We start from the raw sequence: 24826 nt of genomic DNA on the forward strand, positions 1-24826 counted from the left end.
ATGCAATCATTAGGGCATGCATGTATCTTCTGCACGTCTAATCCTAGAGGGCAGACAAGCTTCTTTGCTTCGTACGTGCTGGCGGGCAATTCGTTCTTTCTTGGAAGCATCTTCTTCATCAGTACCAGCAACTTTTCGAATGACGAGTCAGTCACACCGGTCTCTGCCTTCCACTTCAGCAATTCCAGTGTGCTACCCAGCTTCTTCTGGCCATCTTCACAAGTTGGGTACAACAATTTGTTGTGGTCCTGTAACATCTGCTCGAACTGCAACCTCTCCTTTTCTGTGTCGCAAGCTCGCCGTGCATCAGAAATGACCCGGCCAAGATCATCAGCGGGCTCATCTGGTTCCCGTTCTTCATCCTGATCTTATTCTTCATTGTCTTCCATTGCGGTATCAGCATACTCAGGGAACATAGATCGGTAGTTGTCATCATCGTTCTCTTCTTCTTCATCGTCGTCTTCCATCATAACCCCTCTTTCTCCGTGCTTGGTCCAAACATTATAGCCCGACATAAAACCGGACCGAAGCAGAAGGCTCTGAATGACTCTTGAGGAAGTGTAATCCTTCTCATTCCGACATTCAACACATGGACAAAACATAAAGCCACCACCATGCTTGTTCGCATCGGCTGCATCTCGAAAAGAATGCACGCCTTCTCTGTAAGCGGCTGTGCGTCGATCATCGTACATCCATGGATGGCTCATCTGTGTTATACGACAGTATATCAAATACAATCACGATCCTAAAAATTAGTACCGCACGGTCTAAACGAGGAAATATAGTTGCTAACCTTTTAGAATAAGTAGAAATAAAGAGGAAGAGGTTTAAGCGTGGCTCAGGCATCTCATATCGTAGTTGTGTTCGGTGAACTGAAGCGGCATCGCTCTAACACACATTTCAACAAACACCTCTAGTGCATCAAAAAAAGTGGAGAGCTAGCACATACCCACAATCCTCCATCCAAGAAAAATGCAAGGAAGAGGGGAGAGGGGGGCTGTGCTATATATAGGCAGAGGACTTTAGTCCCGGTTTGAGACACAAACTGGGACTAAAGGTGGCGCACATGCGGGCTTCACCCCGCGTAGCCCTTTAGTCCCGGTTTGGGACATGAACCGGGACTAAAGGCTCCTTACGGGCCGGGACTAAAGCCTCGAGGGAGGCATTGAGAGTTGGGGCGACATGGCCAGGCCTTTAGTCCCGGCCCAGAGGTAGGCCGGGACTAAAGGGTCCCGGCCAAAGGCCCGTTTTCCACTAGTGACTTGTACATGGTGTGTGCATCGAGAGTAGAAGATTTTAGCTACGTGTTAGCCGTGTCCTAGTGTTAGACGTGTCCTAGTTAGATAAGAGTTGCCAGCAGTCCGGTTTGGACTAGAAATCAAGTTTTACGTAGTCTATGAGTCGGTTGTTCCTGTATATATATATATATATATATGTGTGTGTGTGTGTGTGTGTGTGTGTGTGTGTGTGTGTGTGTGTGTGTGTGTGTGTGTGTGTGTGTGTGTGTGTGCACGAGGGGCTTCAGTCTTGATACCTTGAGTTGAGATAAAAAAAAGAAAATAAAGAGGGAAAATTAGGACACGACAAGGGCCTTTGGCTACAAGATTTTGTGTGCGCGTGTTTGTCGTGATTTGATGTGATCAATCCTGTGACGGAGTTCCAACACTACATTGCAGCGCTTCCGACGACTCCGGTGCCGCATGGTCACCTGACGGATGTGTCAGGGGGCGGGTGTCGTGTTGCTCTAGAATGAAATCAGATGAGGAACAGAGGAAGACGTGAGACGGGGCTTGCTTGGATTAAACAACAACATAGCGTCAGATCGAACGGCTACCCCGACAGAGAAATCATCTGACTGATTTGTAGCAACCGTCTTTTTATTATATTGTAACTATATAAAGAAGCAGTACTATCGGTTACATTTTTTATTACAAAGAAAAGGAACAACCATTAAACAGAACTGGTTACTTACGATTACACATCTTATTCTTAGAAAATACAATTGCTAGAATAGAGTATAAAGCAAACAAAAGATAGAGAAACATAGTACAAGGTGCAAGGAGTAAGAGGTAACTTTTGCATCTCACACGCCGAGAGCTTGCTGTACGTCTTTAAATCAAGCGCCTATTTCCTGCCTGCAAGCAATACTCGACGACGGTATTCTGTGAGAGCCCAGATAGGGAAGACATTCCTGTAATGGGAGTAACTGGCCATGGCAGTTTGGAGAAAAACTCCAATGATCTCCTGTTGTTGACCGATCTTTTCATCAGCGCAATGCAACATTATAAATAATCATTACACCAAAAGGTAACAGTGCATAAACTAACTATGTTCGGAATAGGAGTTTCCGTGTAAATAGAATAACACATGTACGTACTGTCATTTCAAATCATCAGTGGTTGATACATGGTCTCTGACCATATTCAATACAATGCAAAACTATGTACAAACATAAGCACGCAACATGGTCAGTGTTCACACGCGTATTATATTTAAACATGCCGAGATAAAAATAAATAGGAGACATGTGTGAGGCCACCATCTTTTATTCTACATTCTATTCATGGTATGTTTAGCAAACATAATAATATCATATCTATAAGATTTGTTTGTTTATCATGAAACTTGTGGTGCAAAGAACAATAGTACTTTGGTCCAATGTTGGTTTATATAAGAAATAAGAAATGACCCTCATCCATTCGTAAACATCGATGTATTCATCATGTTCCAACCATTTATCTACCTAGGTGTTGTTCTACCTATATGTGAGCACCATGGGATGGATCTATTTTGATTAACGTTGAACATGCACAAAAAAACATCAAGATATGCTCAAATGAAGAAGCTTCACGGTTGTGTGAAGCTTGCCTAGATGGGTCTTAATATGATCATGATGGTTTAGCTTCCTCACGGGCCATATAACATGTTTTGTGAGGTGGAATGTTCGACTCACACGCGCTAATAAGTTAGGATAGTTTCCAATTTTGGAAGGATTAGTAATCCTTCAACTATAGGAATCTTGTTATTTAAGTTAATATCCACAAGATTGCCATGAATCTTATCAACATCGTCCAAACCAAAGGCTTAGTGATGACTAGCTCTTTAATGAATAATTTAACTTGCCAAGGAAAATATTAGTACATGTGAAATCCAACATATTTCCTCTAGCATTCATTGTAGTGTAGAACCAAGAATAAGTGAGGTAGAATAAAGCACTGATGCTCGTGTATCCATGGAGATTATTACCATCCTAGTTTACAATTCAGTAATATCCCTTGGTATGTCCCAATGGTAGTAAAAATACCTTTTTATGCACAACTATTACTTACCTGTTGTGGAAATTCTCCATCATCCAATTGTAAATTTAGCAAAACCTTTGCTGCTCGATGTAGAGGCATTGGATCTCTTTCCTCCTATAACAACACCTTGAATTAGTTTACTTTGCGAATGTACACGTCTTATGGAAATCTAGAAGCGAAACAGAAAAAAAAACTGACCTGTCCTGCATCAATTAGTGATAGCATGGCCCATGCAGTGTGTGTACCATGAGGTCGATTGCCTTTAAGATTTGTGTAAACCTGAGTCAATGTAATTCATAATATGATTGGTCAGCTCTCTGTTACAGGGTTGTTAATTATACTCTAGATTTAGGGCCTATATAGTTGTATTGGTGTTTAGAACCTTATCTAGCACAATATCAGATTCCTCAACCCACAACTATAAACGGTTAGCTATAGAAAATCCAGAACCCTAAATACCACCTTCAAACAAATTGATAGATTGACAAATTGATAGATCGACTTCAATGTTACCTCGTCATGACTTGACAGATAGCTCTCTCCCCAGCCACCAGAAGGAAGCTCTTTTGACAAGAGAAAGTCACAAGCCTTTCTGATCGCAACACTATTCTCGAATGTCTTGCCAACAGAAACTAATCCTGCCACACCAAACCATGTGGCATACGTGAAACAAATACCCCACGAACCATACCTGTTAGGACATAGTTTTTGAACAATAAGAGCAGAGTAGAGATATTATATAATCAATGTATTGTATTTGTAGTTATGTATGGATGGTGTCCTCATACTAACCATGAACCATCACTTCTTTGAGAACTCTCAATGAAATCAGCGCCTTTTCTGATACAATTTTCCACCTCTTCCTTGCGGTGCCCGGGGTTAAGTTCTCTGAATAATGCTAGACACTGAATTGATGACGATGTACATTCGACATACCTGCCAATTCAGATTTATGTGATTGGAGATTTTCATATAAATGAAAAAAAGGAAGTGTATATATAAGAACTGAACATCAATATGTTATCTCATCTTACGGGTATTCAATCATAACGCGCCCAAATGAGTCTGAAGGATTAAAATCCTGAACTTCAACAAAACATGTCAGTATAGATAAAGTAGTCACATTGATGAAAGTAGCTTTGCTTTTCAACAAAGCAAGCATGTAATTAGAGAGATAGTCAGACATATTTTAAATTTATATTTGTATATGTGCAATATATTTAGCAAAGTTCATAGTCAATTACCGGTATAACTTTGCATGCTATATTGCAATACTTGAGATTGTACGAACCTGGGATACAATTCTAAGTTCTGGTGCAGTGTATTTGGTTATATTTGTTTACCTCATGTGCTTAACTTCTGCTTTATTAGTATATTTAGGTAGATTATTAGTGATATGCTTTGGCTGTTGTTGTACATCTAACAAATCCAGCTTATGTAATACTCGTGGTTTGTGTGTTTTGTGCTTACATAAATACATCACCGCTTGTGGTGCGCACCAATGTGTGCCCATCTCTTTCTATCTTCAACGCTTTCATTTAGTGATGAAATCAGGGCAAAATATAACTTGCTAAATTGGGAGATATGCATACATATCAACACAAGAAAGGAGGATCCTGAAAGAAGTCAATTTCTCACCTCCAACCATGCATAAGACCTTACGAGTTCAAATGATGAAAATCCACCATCCTTATTCTATAAAGTTAATCAACACAAACATATCAGATAAATGGCTCATCAAGGAGAAACTGTTGATAAAGAAATTTCATGAACTTAAATGTTCCAACATAGAAAATTGGAAAGACTGTCTATATGCGGTCATCGTAAATTGGATTCTATCCCCTTCGTGTTTGATCTGACAAAAGTAAATTACAAATCACTATACAAGACAAACTTTGGGCACCACATGCGGCATGTGTTTCTATGAGTCATGTTTAGGATCACATAGTATGTGTTGTAGACTTGTAAAGGATATTGCAACACACATATCACTTTTGATTTGTTTTATTTTATGAGATTGTGCCATTTTAGTTAGACAACAATCAGCGCCCCATTCGGTAAAAAACTACATAATAAAATTGAAAGAGAAAAATGAAAAAAAAGGATATCGTGTTTCGAATGTGCACCACTCCATGTCCATATGTAAGATTGGAGGAGCCTACCACTTGAGGAGAAGGTTCTACTGTTTATGTTGTATGCAAGAAATAATAACTATATGATTTGTTGGACAATTACCCACCACTATTTTCTCAACATCTTTATTAGACCCACTCTGTGAATTGAGATCCCTAACTCTACCCCCACGATATCCCAACACTGCAGCCGCTCCTCTCGCTCTCACGATTCCATACATGGTCTCCGGCTGGTCTTCTACAAAGAGGAGTCGGACGACTTTTGTTATGCCACTGTGAGTGTTGACGTTGGCGAGGAACAATCGAGATGCACCACCCTACTAGCCATCTCTAGTTAACGCAGTTACTTGAGCTTATGGTGGCATTGGATCGGTGACCCTATTCCCTCCTCCTTGATCGATTAATAACGTAAAACCACTGATGATGCAATCTCACAGTGTCGGGAAGCCATGATTCCCAAATGCTATATTGTTTGATTTGATATGATCCTCTAGAGCAAACTTCATCCGTTCTAATTGTTTATCCGCATGTTACTTAAAACTTTGGTTTTTTTGCTTCTCTTTTCGTGAATTCAGAATCAACAAGATGTGGGATTGTGACATTAGCAAAGTGTAATACCCCATCATATTGGACGCCAATAATATCAATGGTTTGGGCCCAAGAGACCCAACAGTGGAAGTGTAGTTGTGGGATTAGTCCCATGTTGGTTATTTAGGTGGGTAAGAATCATTATATAACCATCACGGTTCCAATCAACCTCATGGTTAACCCATTTAAACGAAGTGAGCACGGAAGAATAAAGGGAGTGCTACACATTAATTTGCATGCTATCCTACGTGAGGGCTGGGCGGTAAGAAGATCATGACCGCATGATTGTTACAGTGGTATTAGAGTATAATCACGGTACAGTACGAGAGGGGATCCTAGGTATCCACTTGAGGTATATATGGTATGCTACCAAGGGTATCAGCTCTTAAGGGGGTAACTGTAACACCCTAGTTATTGAAAGCACGTAACAATTATGGTTTGGGCCCAAGAGGCCCATAAGTGGAAGTGGGGTTGTAGGATTAATTCCATATTGGCTATTTAGGTGGCTGAGGGTTAGCATATAACCCTCGTTGTTCAACCAATAGAATGTTTTTAGTTGAATTGAGGATGAAAGCATAGGAGGAGTGCAATGCATGACCTTGCATGCCCACATGGGGGCTGGGGAGTAAACAAATTTTGGACGCAAGGTGGCATTACACTTAAAGGAATATAGTATCAGTGTTAGAATGCGTGCGAGAGAGGATTATATTTTAGCTAGTGAATATGCTTTTCCTTGCAGGAGCCATTGATAAATTATTAAAAACTGTTGTATTTTTACCAAAATAATTTGGTCATATTTGAATCATTCATGGCACATTAACATAATTGGGTTAAATGCTCAGCTTAGCTCTTTCTTTAATATATTTGCAATGATATTTTTAAATTCTATATTTGTGTTTAGTGTCGCGTACTTACTTTCTATGCTATTTACAGTATACATCTCATGATCAACATTCAAGGTTATATACAAAATGTATTTATTCTTTGTGACGAGAAGGCAACCTACATATCCAGAATATTATGTGGAAATCAAGAAGGAGATTGGAAGTGTTTAATCAAGTCGTGTACTGTTCTTTTATCTCTTAATTAGATAGGGAATATAGTAGTTTGAATTATGGATAGCTTAAGCATTACCAAGGCCGCTTAAGCATTGCTTATGCGATAGGGAGAGCTCCACCGCTTTGCTTTCAGTTAAGCTATTAATAAAGTGTTTCCCCAGTTTTTTGAATAATTATGTGGCCATATGAAATGTTTTACTTGTTTTTTGTATCTTTTTATGTTCATTACCCAAAAGTACAAATGCCTATGATAGCCCAGGCGTAGCCTAGGAATGCCTAGACACTAAGCGTTGCCCAACCGCTCACTTCATTCCTCCGCATTTTTGAACACCGGTGACAAAGGTAATCAATATAAATACATTTAGGTTAAAAATAAATATTTATGTGATGTTAAATCTAGCGGTGTGTGTGTGGTGTCACAACACCGCAATACATTTTCTTCTCTACAACAACATTTATTAATGTCAACTAAATTCTTAGCAAAACCGTCCACTTATGATATATGTTGCTGCAGGCTTTAGCCACACTTTTGTGTGCATACAACAAACATATAGATGTTTTGCTAGTTTGTGGTAGTCCATGTTGCGCTATTCGTCACCCTGGGTGAGGATTAGTTATTCTTCACCCCCCCTCTATATATATCTGTGTGTGTGTGTGTGTGTGTGTATTTCTATGGCATTATAGCAGAGCAATCCAGAAAGTTGTTATCCAGCGGAACAGAAGCATAAAAGTTCTGACATTCCACTAGTTTTGTCGTGCCTCAGAGACTCAGTAGCGAGTATGCACAACATGTTCAATATGTTTTCAATTTAAAAGTGAATGCGTGGTTTAAAATCTGACTATTAACTATATTTTGTGTAGAATGGTAACATAAGTTCGAATGATGCTTACCATGAAAGACATCAGAACATTGATACCATCATATTGCCTATAAATTTCCAACGGTTTTCCAACGATTTCAGGAGACATCTTTGATAACAACAGACACGCCTGCATGTAAACGTGATACCATCAATACGTAAGAAAATCACAGAAATCTATTAAGATCAAAACAACAAGAACGGGTAGTCAAAATATGAAATGAACAGTTGGTCCATATGAGGTTCTAAGAACTAAGATCAACAAACTACTTTTACAGGCTATAATAGATAGTGATATTACTTCAATTGGGTCAGGTCCCGCCTGAACTGACTCTATAGTGTGTGATGCACGTGGCTACCCTGCAAAAGCAAATATAAAAATTTGGAGAAACCAAAAATTGGCCACCATCCCCTGTCTATTCCATCATAAATTTCGGCTGCAACCTCCTAATCTTATTGGAGTCGTTGTTGGTAGGGGAATCCCCTCCTTGCAAGTAGTTTTAACTGATTCTACTCCTAACCCGGTGAGTACAATATCTTAGTTTACCAACTTCATTGGGTTTCAAAAGGATTTTTATGTATGTTGTTTCCCCTTAACACGTACTCCCTTTGTTCCTTTATATAAGGTGTATTTGTTTTTTGAAAACTCAAACGATTGCATGTTTCGTCAAGTTTTTAGAAAAAATATATCGGTATTGACAATAGAAAATTTATATCATTTGATCCATCATGAAAAGTAGTTTCATATTTTATCTATTAGATATTGCAGATGTAGTTATTTTATTATATAATCTTGGTCGAACATTCAAATGGTTGACTTGCATGGAAATCAATACAACTTATATTCTGGAACGGAGTAGGTTAGAACAACAAGATTATGAGCAAGGGTACACGAAGGAGCTGAAATTAAGGAATAGGCGGATAAGGAGAAAAAGGTAATTTTCTTTCATGGCCCCCATGTGGGTCCCTTCTAGAATTAAATTTCATGTGACAATGAGCTCGGTGCTGTGCAACAACTTTAAATTCCATTTTTTTGAATTTTTTGAAACTTTAAATTCCATGTTTGTAGTAATGATGCCTAGGGAAAGTTTCGTATCTAAACTAATAAAGAGTGAATCCATGTGACTCTTGTTTTCACTGCCTACATCCTATACCCATCAATCTAGAGGTTTGTATTTATATGAGAGCATCCATCTAACCACATGATTGGAGAGGACCCACCGGATGAAGAAATTCCTTCACTCAGACTTTTTCCACCCACCCCATGCCTAGCCCCATCTGTAACCAGATGGTTTAATTTCATTCCTATAAACCCCTGCCATCGTTAAACTTATTTTTAAAATTTCTTTCCATATCCAAAGGTTTCTTAACTAATTTCCACATGCAAGTTATTTATTGCTAAATATAATAAATAAATATTACAAATTAGTGTGTAATGTGTGATATTTAGTGTTTTAAAAGGCATTGTATATATCATATTTTATATTCTATCGCTATAAATTCATCTTAATATACATTGCATGAATAGGTATCGTGCATGCGTGTCGTACGTACCAACCTGCTAGCGCATATCAAAGCAACACTTCATTTTAGTATATGCATGAGAACATAACGTGTTCAATAGACAAATTGAAAGAAATTAAATTAGGCAATAAAAGTTTTGTATTGGTTATATGGAAAATATAATTTTGCACCTTTAATGCTGTTGCAGTGCAATCTGAAACTTGCCAACCATCATCAGCTGTAGTAAATGTCCAACCACCTTTGCAAATGTGGCGATACGTGTGGTTGAAATCTCCGGGGAAATCCTCAAGCAACTTTCATAGCAAAAAAATATTTTTTGTTAAGCACACTACCGAATGAAATTGACATTTTTAGATAACTTCGTTGTCGATTATAGCATGCATGTACCTGTGAATTCTTAAGGAAAGAGTGCGCTCTTTTAAGAGTTGGTCCAAGCTCATTGACAAGGTCAGTACCCACAAGGGCCTCAACAGTGAAACCTGCGTCCCAGACTTGGCTGCCATCATAAATCTGCAGTGGACAGCGTAGAAAAGTTGAAACCTTATTATGGCCCAATAGGGCGTTAACTTGCATAAAATGGGGGCGCTAGGGCTGCACTACAGATATCTCTTTTATGAATAATAATTTTATGATTTGTACGCTAGTAGAGCTTGTGCGTGCGATCGAGGTGAGACTTCCTGGACAACCACATTTAGCTGGGGTAGCCGAAAACTATTACTAGCTAGTGTCCACCCATGTTCCAGTAGACTCCTTCCTTAAGAATTTATTATTATATTTTATTATTCATGAAAATCATTTATTATCCATGCTAAAATTGTATTGATCGAAAATTCAGATACATGTATGGATATATAGACAAACACTATGTCCCTAGTAAGCCTCTAGTAGACTAGCTCGTTGAGCAAAGATGATCAAGGTTTCCTGACCATAGACATGAGTTATCATTTAATAACAGGGTCACATCATTAGAAGAATGATGTGATGAACAAGACCGAACTTTAAGCATAGCGCTTGATCGCGTCAGTTTATTGCTACTGCTTTATCCATGTCAATTATCTGTTCCTACGACTATGAGATCATCCAACTCTCCGACACCGGAGGAATGCCTTGTGTGTATCAAACGTCAGAACGTAACTGAGTGACTATAAAGGTGCTTTACAGGTATCTCCAAGGGTGTCTTTTGGGTTGGTTAGGATCAAGACTGGGATTTGTCACTCCGTATGACGGAGAGGTATCTCTAGGCCCACTCGGTAATACAACATCACAAGAAGCTTGCAAGCAATGTTACTAAGGAGTTAGTCACAGGATCTTGTAACGAGCAAAGAGACTTGCGGGTAACGAGATTGAACTAGGTATGGAGATACTGACGATCGAATCTCGGGTAAGTAACATAGCGATGGACAAAGGGAACTGCATACGAGATTGATTGAATCCTTGACAACGTGGTTCGACCGATAAAGATCTCCGTAGAATATGTAGGAACCAATATGGGCATCCAGGTCCCGCTATTGGTTATTGACCATATAGGTGTCCCGGTCATGTGTGCATAGTTCTCGAACGGGTCTGCACACTTAACGTTCGATGACGATATAGTGTTGATGAGTTATATATGTTGGTCACCGAAAGTTTTCCGGATTCACGTATGAGATCCAGACGTAACGACGAGCTCCGGAATGGTCCGGAGGTAAATATTTATATATGGGAAGTCATATTTTGGCTACCGGAAAAGTTTTGGGTTTTTCCGATATTGTACCAGAAAGCTTCCAGAAGGTTCTGGAAACTTCCAGAGGAGTCCAAAAGTACACCAAGGGTTCCATCACATCCTAAGGGTTTGCATGGGCTGAGCGGAGACACCGTGTCCTTACTGGGCCAAGCGCACAAATCTCTCAAGGCCCATGTAGTTGGGAAAGGTGAAAAGTTCACCTTTCTATGGAAGGGAAGGAGGGGACTAGGATTCCACCTCCTCTCTCCTTGGCTACGCCCTAGGGCTTGGAGGGGCTGTTCCCCACGCCCCTCCACCTATATATAGAGGGGAGGGGCGCCCCAAGAGCACACACGAAGCCCTTGGCGCCCCTCTCTCTCCCTAGCTAGATCGATTTCTCCTTCGTTCGTGGTTTTGATAGCGCTAGGCGTAGTCCTGCAGGGATAGCACCACCACCATTGCCACCACGCCGTCGTGTTTGCCGGAGAACTCATCTACTACTCCACCCTCGCTCGCTAGATCGAGGAGGCGGAGACTTCATCGAGTTGTGTGTGTGCTGAAGGCGAAGGTGCCGTCCGTTCGGCGCTAGATCGGGACGGATCACAATTGGATCATGAAGAGTATGACTACATCAACCGTGTTTCTTAACACTTGCCGCTTAATGATCTGCAAGGATATGTAGATGCACACCGCCTCTCGTAGCTATACATCTCCATAAATAGATCTTACGTGTGCGTCGAATTTTTTAAATTTTCCATGCAACGTTCCCCAACGGGATGAAACCAATTTGGCCACAATGATGACCACGGCTAAAGGTTACTAGATGAGAGTCTCTCTTTGTAAAGAAGGTATTCACTACAATTAAGTCGTGAGCCAAAGCAAAATTCAAAGCACCTGCCCTTCTTGGTTCCTACTCTCGAACTTGAAACCCCCATGCACCCACTCAAAACCTATTCTAGATGAGCCTACATGTCTATTGAGGTCTCCTCCTATAAATAGCTTCTCGGAGATGGTACACCGCTGACCAATGCATCCAGCTCCTCCTAGAAATGCCTCTTAACACTCTCATCGAGACCTATTTGAGGGGATTAAGCACTAGTAACATCAAGAACCAAATCACCAGCGTACAACTTCACTAGAATAATCCTATCTCCTTGCTCTTGATGTCAACCACATAATCCTTAAGCTTCTTGTCAATCACCATGCATACTCCATTTTTGGTCCCGGTCATTCATGTGTACCATAGCCTTAAACCGGTATTTTACACATCCTCCGAATGCAAAGAATGTTCACACGTCACTAAATCGTAGTATGAACTACCTCTCAGAGCCTACCCATGAGCCACCCTACATTACAGTTACCCATAGATAACCTACTAGGCTCAACTAGCTTCCTTAACCTTCACATCCGTCTAGTCAAATGCGAAGACCCTTACTTATTTTTCACTACACCTAAACGTCGATGCAGCACGTCACTAAGGATGCAATGACTTGATCCTTGCTCGCTTATCACCGTATCCAAGTCAAGATATGGCTTGCCAGCAAGGGGATGGTAGCCCGGACCTTGCCCATTTAACACCATACCCGCATTCCGATATGTCGCGTCGCTAAGAGGGCTATGCATCGACGAATTTTTATAGGATTTCATATCCATATATAAGAATGGCTAAAATAGTTGCTGGCTCACCACGCGTATCACTGTTGGGGCTAACCCTAGTCTAACTCTTCCTCTCTCTCGCTCGGACGAAAGGTAGACGAAGCACAGAGGACACGAGGTTTACTGGCGACGAATGCCCACACCCGCCACAGACTCGACCCGGTCACCACAGCCATGGGCATGTTCCCAACAATCACAACTCCTCCTGCTTTATCCGGGCTTGTGTCCGGCTATGTTGGAACAACATAGGCGAAGATACATAGGACCTGACAACGGTACAAATATAAAAGGCCTAACAATCCCAACAATGTTCAATACCTGGCAGATCCGATAAAAGGCCTAATATAGCATGCCAAAACTGTTAGCAAACACCATTAAAGTGGACATGTTGATAATCTTATCGATGCAGTAGTTGTATGAATGGAATTTGAATGAAATAGCAGGAAGTGGGTCATAAGAATAATATGAATACTAAAAAAAAGAGCAATCAGTAGTTACCTGCATCTTCATGCCATCTTCAGCAATCCATATGTAATCATATACTCGTGGAATATGGCATTTGAATGCCTCTGAGTTTGGATCTTCAATCCAGCAAGCAAGCATATTTAACGGCTGTGTATAGTTTACCTAATTAGTTTCCTTTCCGGCTATAGTGACTAGATGATTGAAAACAAACGCAGTCGGCATATCTATACCTACTAATAAAAGAAATAGGTATTCTTAGTCCGTCTTGTTATTTTATAGAAAACCCCTGATGTTTCTAACATTAAACACGCAGTACTTATTAAATGTTTTTTAAAATACTCATATTTTTTGAATCGTAACTTCAAATTTAACATATTATATATGGAATTTGATTAGAAAAATATGTAGAATTTAAATATGATGTTATTTTACATGTTAAATATTTAATAAAAAAATTATCTAGGGTGCAATTTTAATAAATAATTCGTTATTCGTCTTTCTTTCATAGCGGTACTAATCCCGATTGGGGATGAACACGTCAACAAAATCTGGATTGGAGATGAAATTGAAGATCACTTGCCGTTTCTTTATATGTATTAAATCTACATGTAAGCCGTGTAAAAATAGAAGACCTGTGAAATCTTGAACTGAACTTTTATAGGGTAAACCTATATTTGTTTGTGCCCTAACTACGAAGTCTCAGATTATAGATCATTTTTTATAAATTAAGAGTGTATGGTTTTTTTTCTTCCGTTGCAACGCACGTGCCCTTTTGCTAGTATTTCTGATAGAAGTTCACTAAATATTTATGAAGTACAAAATGGAATCACTCAAAAGTATATAAATGCACATCGTTCCCCTCTAATGCCACAGAATAGGGAGAAGGAATAATTAGACAGGAAAGGCAAACTAAGGGTTCAGTAACACAACATGGTGCTGTGCACCAGAGTTCAACTTGGTTGTGGTATTCAACTTAATTAATTTCAAACAAAATGAGCCAGCAAAAGCTTAAAGTTGACAGGAGCATGCATAACACAACTAGAACCACTTTGAATAGTAGGAATCGACGCCATTACCTATAGCCTGAGGGGTGTCAGGCTATAGCTTACAAATCCTCTTTAGTAAACTGCAGTATAGTTAATGGTGTCGATTTGTTTTAGTAGCCTATAGAAAATACATGAGGAGGCTGCGGAAGCGACCGAAGAGCCGCAAAATGCGTCGGCTAAGACCAAGGGCTGACCGATTATTGGCCCAGGTCATACCACAGTCGGTGCTTGATATCATATCACAGCAGTGGCTTCAGTAAATAAGTATCTACGTTATCATATGCGTCTTACTATGGCTCTGTTTGTTTCAGAAGTTCCAGGAATTTTTTAAATCCCAACTAAAAAGTCTCTAGTCCCTATCCGTTTGTTTTCATGACTAAACAGAGACTAGAGGTCATTAAATGACATGCAAAAAGATCATGTTACCCCTAGTAATGTAGTAGTAGTTATTAAATAACATGGTAAAAGTAGGGGCATAGTTGAAAAAAGTGCCCAAAAAGTTTTAAAAAGACCCTCCCATAGGGACTTCTTCCTTTAGTCTCAAATACCCCTTTTTAGTCCCTAAAAGTCTCTCCTGTTTGTTTCACATGGGATTAAAAGAGACTTTTTTCAGTCCCTACACCAAAAAGTCCCTGGAAACAAACACCCCCTATATTAACGTATTTGATACTACTATTTGCAGAAGTATCCTTTGAAGTTTGAAGTAAGCAACCTCAAGATAATCAAGCTGTGGCATTTTGTGTTAAAGCCTATATATATCTTTCTTCACTGCTCGACATCCGTATTTCCATGGCCTTCTTGGCATCGCCAATGCCACTAGCACTGTAGAACCATGTATTCTACGAATATGTTACTAGGCATGACATTTTTTCATGTAATCTTTGGGATGAGTGATGTTAGGAATAACAGGAGAGTGAATCCGCACCACTGTCATATTTTTATGGAGCTGTACCATGTACTGACAACAGGGTCATCTTGGACAATAACGACCGATAGTTCTAGGACCATACTGCGTGTGCTATCATTTATTCCTTGTTGGCCGAAACACCACATAATTCTCTCGTTTGGGTGAATAGATAATGAGAGATGAAGACACGTGCTACATATGCGTGATTGTTCATCTTGCTGTTGAAGTACAAGCCGGTTGTGCAGATTCTCGTGTCAGCTTTATGCTTTTTTGTGCAACTGGTAGATGCATATTGCTCAGTATGCTACCAAGGCTTATATTAAAATTGCAGCTACTTTACGCATGAGTTACACCCACTTCTTGGTATTACTTTTTAGCAAAGGTGGTGTAATAGAATTATTGTTCTAGAAACATCCAGTGTTGGATAGAATCAAGTTGATAGAAGGTTAATGAACATAAGCCTTTTTGACTCACCTGATAGTATTCAATGGCAGTTGACAACTAATGAAGTTTTCACTGTAAAATCTATGTATTTGCAGCTCATAGATGTGGTGCCTATTCCAAAATCCGTGCGTATTTGGAAAGTCAAAGTGCCTTGCAGAATAAAGATCTTTATGTGGTTTGTCCACAAAGGTGCTATTCTAACAAAAGACAATCTGGCAAAACGGAATTGGAAAGGAAATCTAAGATGTAGCTTCTGTAACAATAAGGAAAGTATTAAGCACCTCTTTCTCGACTGCCCGTTGGCTAAACTATTATGGCGCACGATTCACATTGCTTTCAATATTAGTCCTCCGAACAGCATAAACACGTTATTTGGGACGTGGCTACGGGGGGTTGATTTTGGATTGGCACAACTTACTCGAGTGGGAACATGTGCATTACTTTGGGCGACATGGAACTGCAGGAATGATTTAGTGTTTAATAGATATAGCTCTATCAATTTTTTGCAGGTTTTATTCCGGACTACTGCCTTGATCCGCACGTGGTCATTACTCACTCATGTGGAGGCCAGGGAGCCTTTGATTACTGGGTGTGCCCGCTGGGAGATGGTAGCTCTGGGTATCTTCAACCGGTTTGGATGGGGACATACTAATAGGATAGGTGGCTAGTCATCTAGTTCTATTATTACAGCCGGTTGTGGCGCGTATGCCGCTATGTATCTTGCATGTCTTTGTCTATTTTCGGATGTACTCGAATCGAACAACCTTATCTCTGTTTAAACAAAAGGACGCATGCATCTCTCTGTTCAAAAAAAAGAATCGAACAACCTTATCTCTGTTTAAATAAGATGCCTCCTTTTCAACAAAAAAAGCAGAAAAATAAAATGCTGGAAGTATCTAAAAAATTCAAATGTGGTATATGCGCTCTCAAGAAGAGCAATTGACGATTGATTTGCACGTGCAGTTACCATTGGATACTTAGGTTTCTTCATGGCACAACATATCTATGTGATTTTTATTCACCCCATGGAGTACTTACAATGTAGCATGTACCAATAATTTATATAGACTTTATCCAGAGGTAAAGGAAATTCTGTAACCATCCTTTCAAGTTGTACTACAATAATTGTTGATGCTAACTTGTGTAGATTGTTTAGATACATGCTTATCCCACATACCTTAATTAAGATGTGAAACACAACTCGCGGTACATGTTTCATTTCTTTTATCACTGGGTCTACTCAAAACTTCCCAAATAAACAGTAAATTCATTTATGAAGGAAAATGAACTAAACGGTGATCTACAAACTACCCATTGAGTACTCACTTGCATTGTTATCTCAAGCCACCGAAGAAACTATCAATCGTCCATACTAAAACTATCTATGAATCACCAAATTCTTCTACCATCTTGTGATTTGCAATATGAAAGCTCTTCAAATGCTTATTAATTTTATTTTTGCAATGCCACATAAAACCACGTGGTACTATGATATTGCGATACTATGTTTTCGAATATATGTGGAAATAGGTAACAACAATGCATTACAATATTTCCCACTATTTTACCAGATCACTGTTTCATTTCCAAATAGTAATATCATTGCTAACAATAATTCACTTGCTCACTCCGAGCGCAACTAAATCCATCACGACATGAGATGATTCTTAAGGCATCAGATCATAACCCAAGTATATTTTATTCAAAAAGTGACATGTAATTAACACAATACATGTATATATTTATGATGAAACTACTCGTTGTACTTAACACTATAAATAAGGGATATACAACGCCCCGCACCCCAACTTCAAAATAAAAATAATAATGCCTCACTATCTGAAGTCTTGTGTTGTAATGTTCTACACTAGAACAATATGTGCATACATGAGGTGTAAATTTGGGTTTGAAGCCTGATTTGTGAACTTACATGCCTACCTCCGCAACTACCATCGATTAGTCACTAGACTAACGTTGCCGGTTGGTCACCTCTAACCTACCCTGCTATTAGGGGAATTATACTATAGACATAGCACCACCAGTTATAAAACCAGTTGTGTAAACCCATGCAAAGAAACAATGAACATGTGTTTTGTGCTAGTGAAAATTATGGAATTTCATTGATAAGTAAAGAAAAGTTAATTATTGGACCCTCATCTTCCCAAAGGCCAGAAACAACCTCTAGTCTTCAGTGTAAGTTAATTCGTTCTCCAACTATGAAAATCATTCGAGATACGCCGTCCCTTCACCCAAATGAAAGAGGTTTTCTATACGTGGGCAAGCATGGTGACAAGGATCTTACTTGACATTGACTAATGAGTAATGACTAGCTGACTCAACCTTCCTTGTTAATTAGTCACTTTCTCAATGCCGACCTCTCCCTGTACGTCTCCAAACGTATCTATAATTTTTTACTGTTAAATGGTATTATATTATAACTTTTGTATGATCTCTATGTCATTTTATATTATTTTTCTGAACTTACCTATTAATTTAGTGCACAGTGCATTTTCAAACTTCTGCAGCTTTTGATTTTATATAAAATCCATAACTACAAAAGTCCAATCACGACGAAACTATTTGATTATTTTACTTGAAAATAAGAAACCTTAGATGATTTCGGGGAGGACAAGAAGAGCAACAGGGCCCCACAAGCCAGTAGGGCGCTCCCTAGGGGGTACGGTGCGTCGGCGCAGCTTGTGGGCCCCCTGGTGCTCTCTGTTTTCCTTAGTTCTTGGCCTGTAAATTCTCATATATATTTTGAAACCCATGGAGCGAGAATCGAAACAATTTGATCACCACCGCAAGCCTCTTCTCTGAAGCGATCCCATCTCATGCCCTATTCTGGCAATCCTCGGAGGGGGGGGGGGGGTCATTGGGGAGGCCATCGTCATCAACCTTGCTACCTATGGTGATGTTAGAGTAGTTCTTTCAGGACCTACGAGTCCACTCTCTTCATCTTCAATACAATGATCTCTTTGGAGATGCATCCGATGCAATTATTTTGGTGTGTTTGTTGAGAGACAATGTACTGTGGATTTATGATCAGATTTCACTGACATTATATGAGTATTTTCTTTGTTGTGTAATTTTATAGCTTTGTATTTCTGTCCAATCTATCAGTCCACTTTGCCCAAGTTTGATTGATTTATCTTAAGTGGGAGAGGTGCTTTGTAGTAGGTTCAATCTAATGGTGATTTATATATCCGAGTGACAAAAAGGAACAATACACATCTTTGTATTATTGTCACTAAGGATAAAACGATGGGGTTAATCTTATTGCTAGGTTTTCTTCTATCTTCATTATGTCATCTTGCTTACTATGTCACTCTGTTTCATGTGAACTTAAGACTTTCAGATGCATGCTGGATAGAAATCCTGTGATGGAGTAACAGTAGTAGATGCAGTTGGATTATGGTCTACTTATCACAGACATAGTTCCTATTTGATATTATGTCATGTATGATCATAGTTATAAATTGCCACTATTTTGTCAATTGTCGAACAATAATTTGTCTACTATGCCACTACATTATTTCAAGAGACATGCCTCTAGTGAATCTATGGCCCTCGAGTCTATTTACCATCAATACAAATAACTCCTACAATAATTGCTCTTTTTTTATTTCTTGACACTGTCCAAGAAATCCCCCGATATGTCGATAAATCGGCTGATTTATCGCTTACTGTTGTCTGACCCATAAGTTATACCTACCGATAAATTGGTCGATACGCCGATATGCCGATAAACAAGGAGATTTACCCATTATCCTGGGTCGACCGATAAGTTCCTGATAGGCCATATCCCTAACATTGCTTTCTTGTACTTTTTTTTTGCTTTTAATCTTGTGGGTAGCTAGCAAGCATAAGGGGAGTGACGACCCCCTTGCCTTTATTGGGTGCAAGCAAATTATTTGTTTGTGTGCAGGTACTGCCAATGTTATTAGCTTGGTGACTCATACTAGTCTGATAAACGTTGGTTCTTAATTGAGGGAAATAATTTCTGCTATTGTGCTACATCTCTCTTCCTCTTTAGGGAAATCCAACAACTCCACCATGAGTGGCAACCACCCAATAATAATTGCCACTACACACCAATCTCATCCCCCACCCACACCTTATCTTGAACTCACTGAATACATCACATTCTTTATGTACACACCTCACTCACCCCATCCGTAACTTCCACGCTGCACCTCCGCAACATCAAGGTCCGGTCGTTCAAATGAAAGCTAGCAGGGGAAGTGCCTCGCGCTACAGTGTAACGCAAAGCAGATTCAGTGGCGTTTGGGTACATGGGCAAAGGAGACACAAAAAGTGATGAAAATAGGGCTAGTGATGTGTGGGACCATGTGATGACATGGCACATGAGACAGGACCATCGATGACATGGATATCGTAGGGAAATGATTGGCACCGGCATGGACAAATGAGGGATGGGATATACCTGGTCTCAAAGGACCAAACATAGACTTATTTATAAATAAATTTATTGTTGCAGCCCACCCATTCTGTAAAGTTTTTTCTTGGCGTGTTCGTAATTTTTTGATGCAATAATGTAAGCATCATGAAATTTCCAAACAAGAAACTGTAATTCCATTATGTAAAAAAGGAACAAATAGTCATAGTCCTCCGTTTACCTTGGGTACAGCACCAAGGTTGACGTATCGAGTGCACTCATCTTCATAGTGAATGTGCCTCATGACATTAGCCAGAGCTTTCTCCCTTAGTTTTTTCCCAGGCCAATGTGACAAAACAGGTTCAACAAACTTCTGGAGAATGAACGAGAGTATATCCTTGACTAATGAATGTGGATTGTACATATCTTCCTGAAGTGTGAGCACGTAAGGAATCATTTAGATAGTGGAAAAGGATACGTTAAAAAATTCTCTATCACAAAGCAAGATAAATATGAAGTCTTATACATGTTTTCCAATTTTCCTGCTATAACTTCTCAAGTGACCCAATTGTTTTTTTTTGCTAAGTTTTTATCTGGTATGAACAAAAGTACTTCAACACACATGTGTCTAAAAGTAGCACCTTAATTGTATTGACTGTTAAAATAGTAAACCTGGTCATTTTGATTGCCGAATAACTTTTGTTCTTGATGAAAGGGAATATAAGGATCGCCTTTAGCTCATAAGATCCACTTGCAGACTATTAAGTGTGGCCAACTCTTGTAATACTTTTAATATTGCAGTGCGGTGACAATGAACAAGTACCTTTTATTTGCAGTGATGTAAGATGGCTTTAAGCTAACTTATAATCCTACATGCCGTGAAAATGGCACCTCTAGGTTAATCCTATTACATTGATGATGAAAATATAAGAGCCTTGCACATACTGGCTTGCTGGAAGCAAATTTTGTTATGATCCTAGCCTCCCGTATTCATTTGTGCTACATAATTGTTAATTAAGTCAAAGTTTCACATCAATATTGATAAGTACTCTATCACAAAAGAGTGACATTCTTGATAGTGACAGGGTAGCCCATAAAAATACAATTGACTGTAAATTGCTAGTGTAGTTAATTTGCATGTGAATTATAGCACGTAAGTTGTGATAAATTTTAAACTTCTTTGAAGAAAAATTTAGGTATGCCATGTTTTAGAAGTATAATGGAAATACGGAAAACAATACTAATTATAATGATTTATGTACCTTGATTTTTCAAGCAATCTAAAATGTCTATTTTTTCATCTGAGGAATAACTAAAATATGAGTAAACTGCATCAATAAATGTGTGGTTTATTACTTATTTCGACCGACCCCTCGTAATTAATTAAACACGCCCTAGATGTTTTTCAACTATCAATAATGTGACTCAGCCACCAACTTATTCCATGGTATCAGATAATCATTCTTATTGAACCCATAAGGTTCTATATATGCTCTCTTCTTGTCAGATGCTCACGGAATGTATGATTATCATTGTGCCTATTTCAGATATATAGTTGAGCTACTTTTCTCCCCTAATAGTTTGGTCTGAATATTGTGAAATACCGACCTATATAGATGAAGCTACTATGGACGTGATGCAAACATAGTCTATTAATATATTGTGAAATACGTAATATATGCTTACATTGCATGCGTATTTCAGATATACAATTGATCTGCCTTCCTATCCTGATAGTTTGATATAAACATGGTGTTAATTAGATTGACCCACAAAACATGACGGGGTCAAGGATTTTTAGGATAATTTGTGCCAGATAAAAGAGACACATGTACCCCTTCGTTAATTTCAGTCGATGGGTTTTGATTGCCTCAAGTTGCAGGATTAAATGGTAGATTACATGATTAGGATTAAATGGCAGGTGAACTTCACGATCCCTTATAGTTTACAAGTATTTACTTTGAATAGAGGGTGACCTTGCATAAATATTTGTGTAATTTAAAATGGCTTCTTATTGTTCTTATAAATTTAACTAGTGTGGGAAATCTTAAATGTTATCATTGGTAATCCTTATAAAACTACAGAAGAAGGATTATTATCATTGAATGCCGTAAGAAGAGAGTAAGTGACATTTGCACCTATCAATGACCAATTTAGTTCAGAATTTTCATTGTAGCACACCGATGACCATATCAAGTAAATACTAAGAGTGATAGTATCTATCACTAATGTGTCATCGAGAACCTTTCAACCATAAGCCATCGTTGGTTAGTCCATTAAATTGGCTTCTAGTAGTCACTATTCATTGGAGCATATAACATGACAATGATGTTCTATCCAATTGACTTTGTATCACTACTAGTGGCGGCTCTATTGTTTGCAGGGCCCTGGGGCAAATCCGACATGAGGGCACCCCCAAACCCGACAAGTAAGTTCATTTTTAGGAATTTTCAGCCAAATTATGTGATAATTATATTATTCAAAAAATTATCCTTCCATAGTTACCTCGTATGATTATTTGAATACATCTTCCCTCGAAATAAATCCCTTTTTAATCTATTGTGAGGAAGACTGGTGATTTTTATGACAGACTCTATATATACATGTCCAATGCATGTACCATAGGCAGAAAATTTTCTATCTCATTTATCTAATATTTCATTTTCTTAATTTATGAAACTAACGACAAGCTAACTGGGTTTAAAATAAACTTATTTTCTTGTCCTAAATGTCATGTATTTGTAACTGAGGGAATGTAACTCCTAACTTGCTTTCTATTTCTAGTGATATGCAATGAGCCAATATCTTAATGTTGATCTAATCTAAGAATAACAATTGATTAATGGTATACTACATTGTTCGCAAAACAAAATAGTACATTGACTAGGAGCTCTACTCCAGATACTATCTGATACAAACCTTAGCACATTCAGTTCGAGCTTTGTTCCAGTCAATCTCATCGTAGGGGACCCTGTAGAGTTCATTTCTTAGTTCCAGTATAACTGGTGTGACTCTGCCAACAAACTTCCTTCCATAAATATAAGACATGGGTAAATACACCATTCGGATATAGCACGCAAATCGACCTGCATTATGTTGTAAATTATTGTAGCATATTAGCAAGCAAGCTAGAATTTTTAACATCTATCGAACTTGTAGTATTGCAATAAAATAATTTTATTGTTTTCGATTAAATTTATTTGATTAGCCACACAAATTAATGAAGACCTTTGTTATACATTATCATAACTAATTGGAAATAGATTTATTAGTTGACGCCATTGGAGCCAATGTAAATGTTAAACTCACAAGGCTGCATTATAATGGTAAAATATCACAAAACTGGAATATGCAGCTTGATCCTAAGCATGAAAAACACTAGGAAGATTTGCTGTGCAGGATTCCATTGAACTAATCAGCGAATTGTCTCTATTTGGATACTACTCCCTGTGTACCTAAATACTAGTTCTCTCCAACTACAAGTATTTAGGTACAGAGGGAGTAGAAAGCATTGCATGTGCAAGATTTCATTGTCCGCTACAAGCTATGCAAAACCACGTATACTCTTGAACTTTTGCACCTTTTGCAGACCTCTAAATTATCATATTTAGTCAATTCTTTTTTTTTGTGGAACGTGAATTAATCTTCATCATGAACTTGCTAATTGTCCTGAGATTTCTAGACTGCTTAATGCCCTTATTGCACTTAGTTTGCTCCTACGAATATGCTTCAAATATGGATATGTGTTCTTAAATCAGGTTGTCTGCTGTAGTAGTAAATTATACAACATGTCTAGATTTTTGCTGTCTTAGAAAAAACTGGTAGTATATTACGGTCTAACTTGTCCAATGAACTAGTGGGACGACTGTGGGATATGCAAACAATCCTATGATCCTCAAACAGGGGCGGAGCCAGCGCCCGGCCACCCTGGGCACTTGCCCGGGCTCGATGCCTACGCGTACGCTGTAGGACGTCGTGCAACAGCTTGAAAAATTGAGATACGCACCATAATTTCCCGGGCAAAATTGTGTTGGGCCGGCTTACTTCGGTAATGGGCTTTGTAAGAGCTAGGCCTAGCAAGCAAGAAACACACGCACGTTCAGATGTTGGTTAATCTCTGTTTCTGTTCGTTGATCTCTCGCCTTCCCCTATGTTGTTCAGCTGCCTATCGCGTGGAAACAGCCTAGCGGCGGCAGCCGGAGGCTGGCCTTTGGCCTCGGCGTGTGGCCGGTAGCGGGATGAGAGGATCTTTCCCGAGGAAGGCAGGAACGGCTTGCAACCTTGACTATTTGTTCCTTCCTTCCTAATCAGATTAGGTAAGATTGCTAACTGATGTGCCTATTCACATTTAGGGATGGATAGACTCAGGGCATAGATTTTAAGGTCAGACCGCTAAAATTTATTCAAGTTAGATCATGATAAGAATACTATTCAAACATTTATTGCAACAAAATATCTCAAACTACATCTGTCGTGATGATTTTCTTTAACACACTATTAATTCTATGTTCCACTTATTCCTACAAACTCTCTATTTTTAATAAATCCACAAAATACAACGATCAATTTATGTGAACACCGGATCTTGTAGTATTTTTTAGGAGATTTGGATGGTAATTTGGATATCTATACTTTTGCTTGGAACAAGGTGAGTTTGGTCCAGGCATGGCCTGGTTCTATGTCTTTTATTGTCAACTCTCAAATTTATTTTGGTATATGAAATCAAATATCGATATGTTACATATT

The 24826-nt window shown here is 38.9% G+C and overlaps 1 protein-coding gene across 1 annotated transcript; it reads right to left on the reverse strand.

The window, feature by feature from the left end:
• Positions 1-1862: 1862 nt before the first annotated feature.
• LOC123399555 (parkeol synthase-like) lies at positions 1863-23163 on the reverse strand. Its single transcript, XM_045093957.1, has 13 exons — positions 23000-23163; positions 20322-20510; positions 13318-13431; positions 9849-9971; positions 9632-9754; positions 7969-8067; positions 4938-4994; positions 4334-4380; positions 4092-4235; positions 3813-3990; positions 3498-3578; positions 3330-3413; positions 1863-2244 (listed from the first exon to the last, which is right to left on the reverse strand). Exons 1-13 carry the CDS (start codon positions 23141-23143, stop codon positions 2125-2127), a joined length of 1503 nt encoding a protein of 500 aa, XP_044949892.1. The 5' UTR covers positions 23144-23163; the 3' UTR covers positions 1863-2124.
• Positions 23164-24826: the final 1663 nt, after the last annotated feature.

The sequence above is a fragment of the Hordeum vulgare genome, chromosome 5H, assembly GCF_904849725.1.
Source record: "Hordeum vulgare subsp. vulgare chromosome 5H, MorexV3_pseudomolecules_assembly, whole genome shotgun sequence".
NCBI classification, from domain to species: Eukaryota; Viridiplantae; Streptophyta; class Magnoliopsida; order Poales; family Poaceae; genus Hordeum; species Hordeum vulgare.

Coding starts and splice junctions, on each gene's coding strand:
- LOC123399555 (XM_045093957.1), bottom strand. CDS start 23,143: ATGGTGTATTTACCCATGTCTTATATTTATGGAAGGAAGTTTGTTGGC. Junction 20,511..22,999: donor CTCGAACTGAATGTGCTAAG/GTTTGTATCAGA, acceptor CTCACACTTCAG/GAAGATATGTACAATCCACA. Junction 4,381..4,937: donor GGTCTTATGCATGGTTGGAG/GTGAGAAATTGA, acceptor GTTGAAGTTCAG/GATTTTAATCCTTCAGACTC.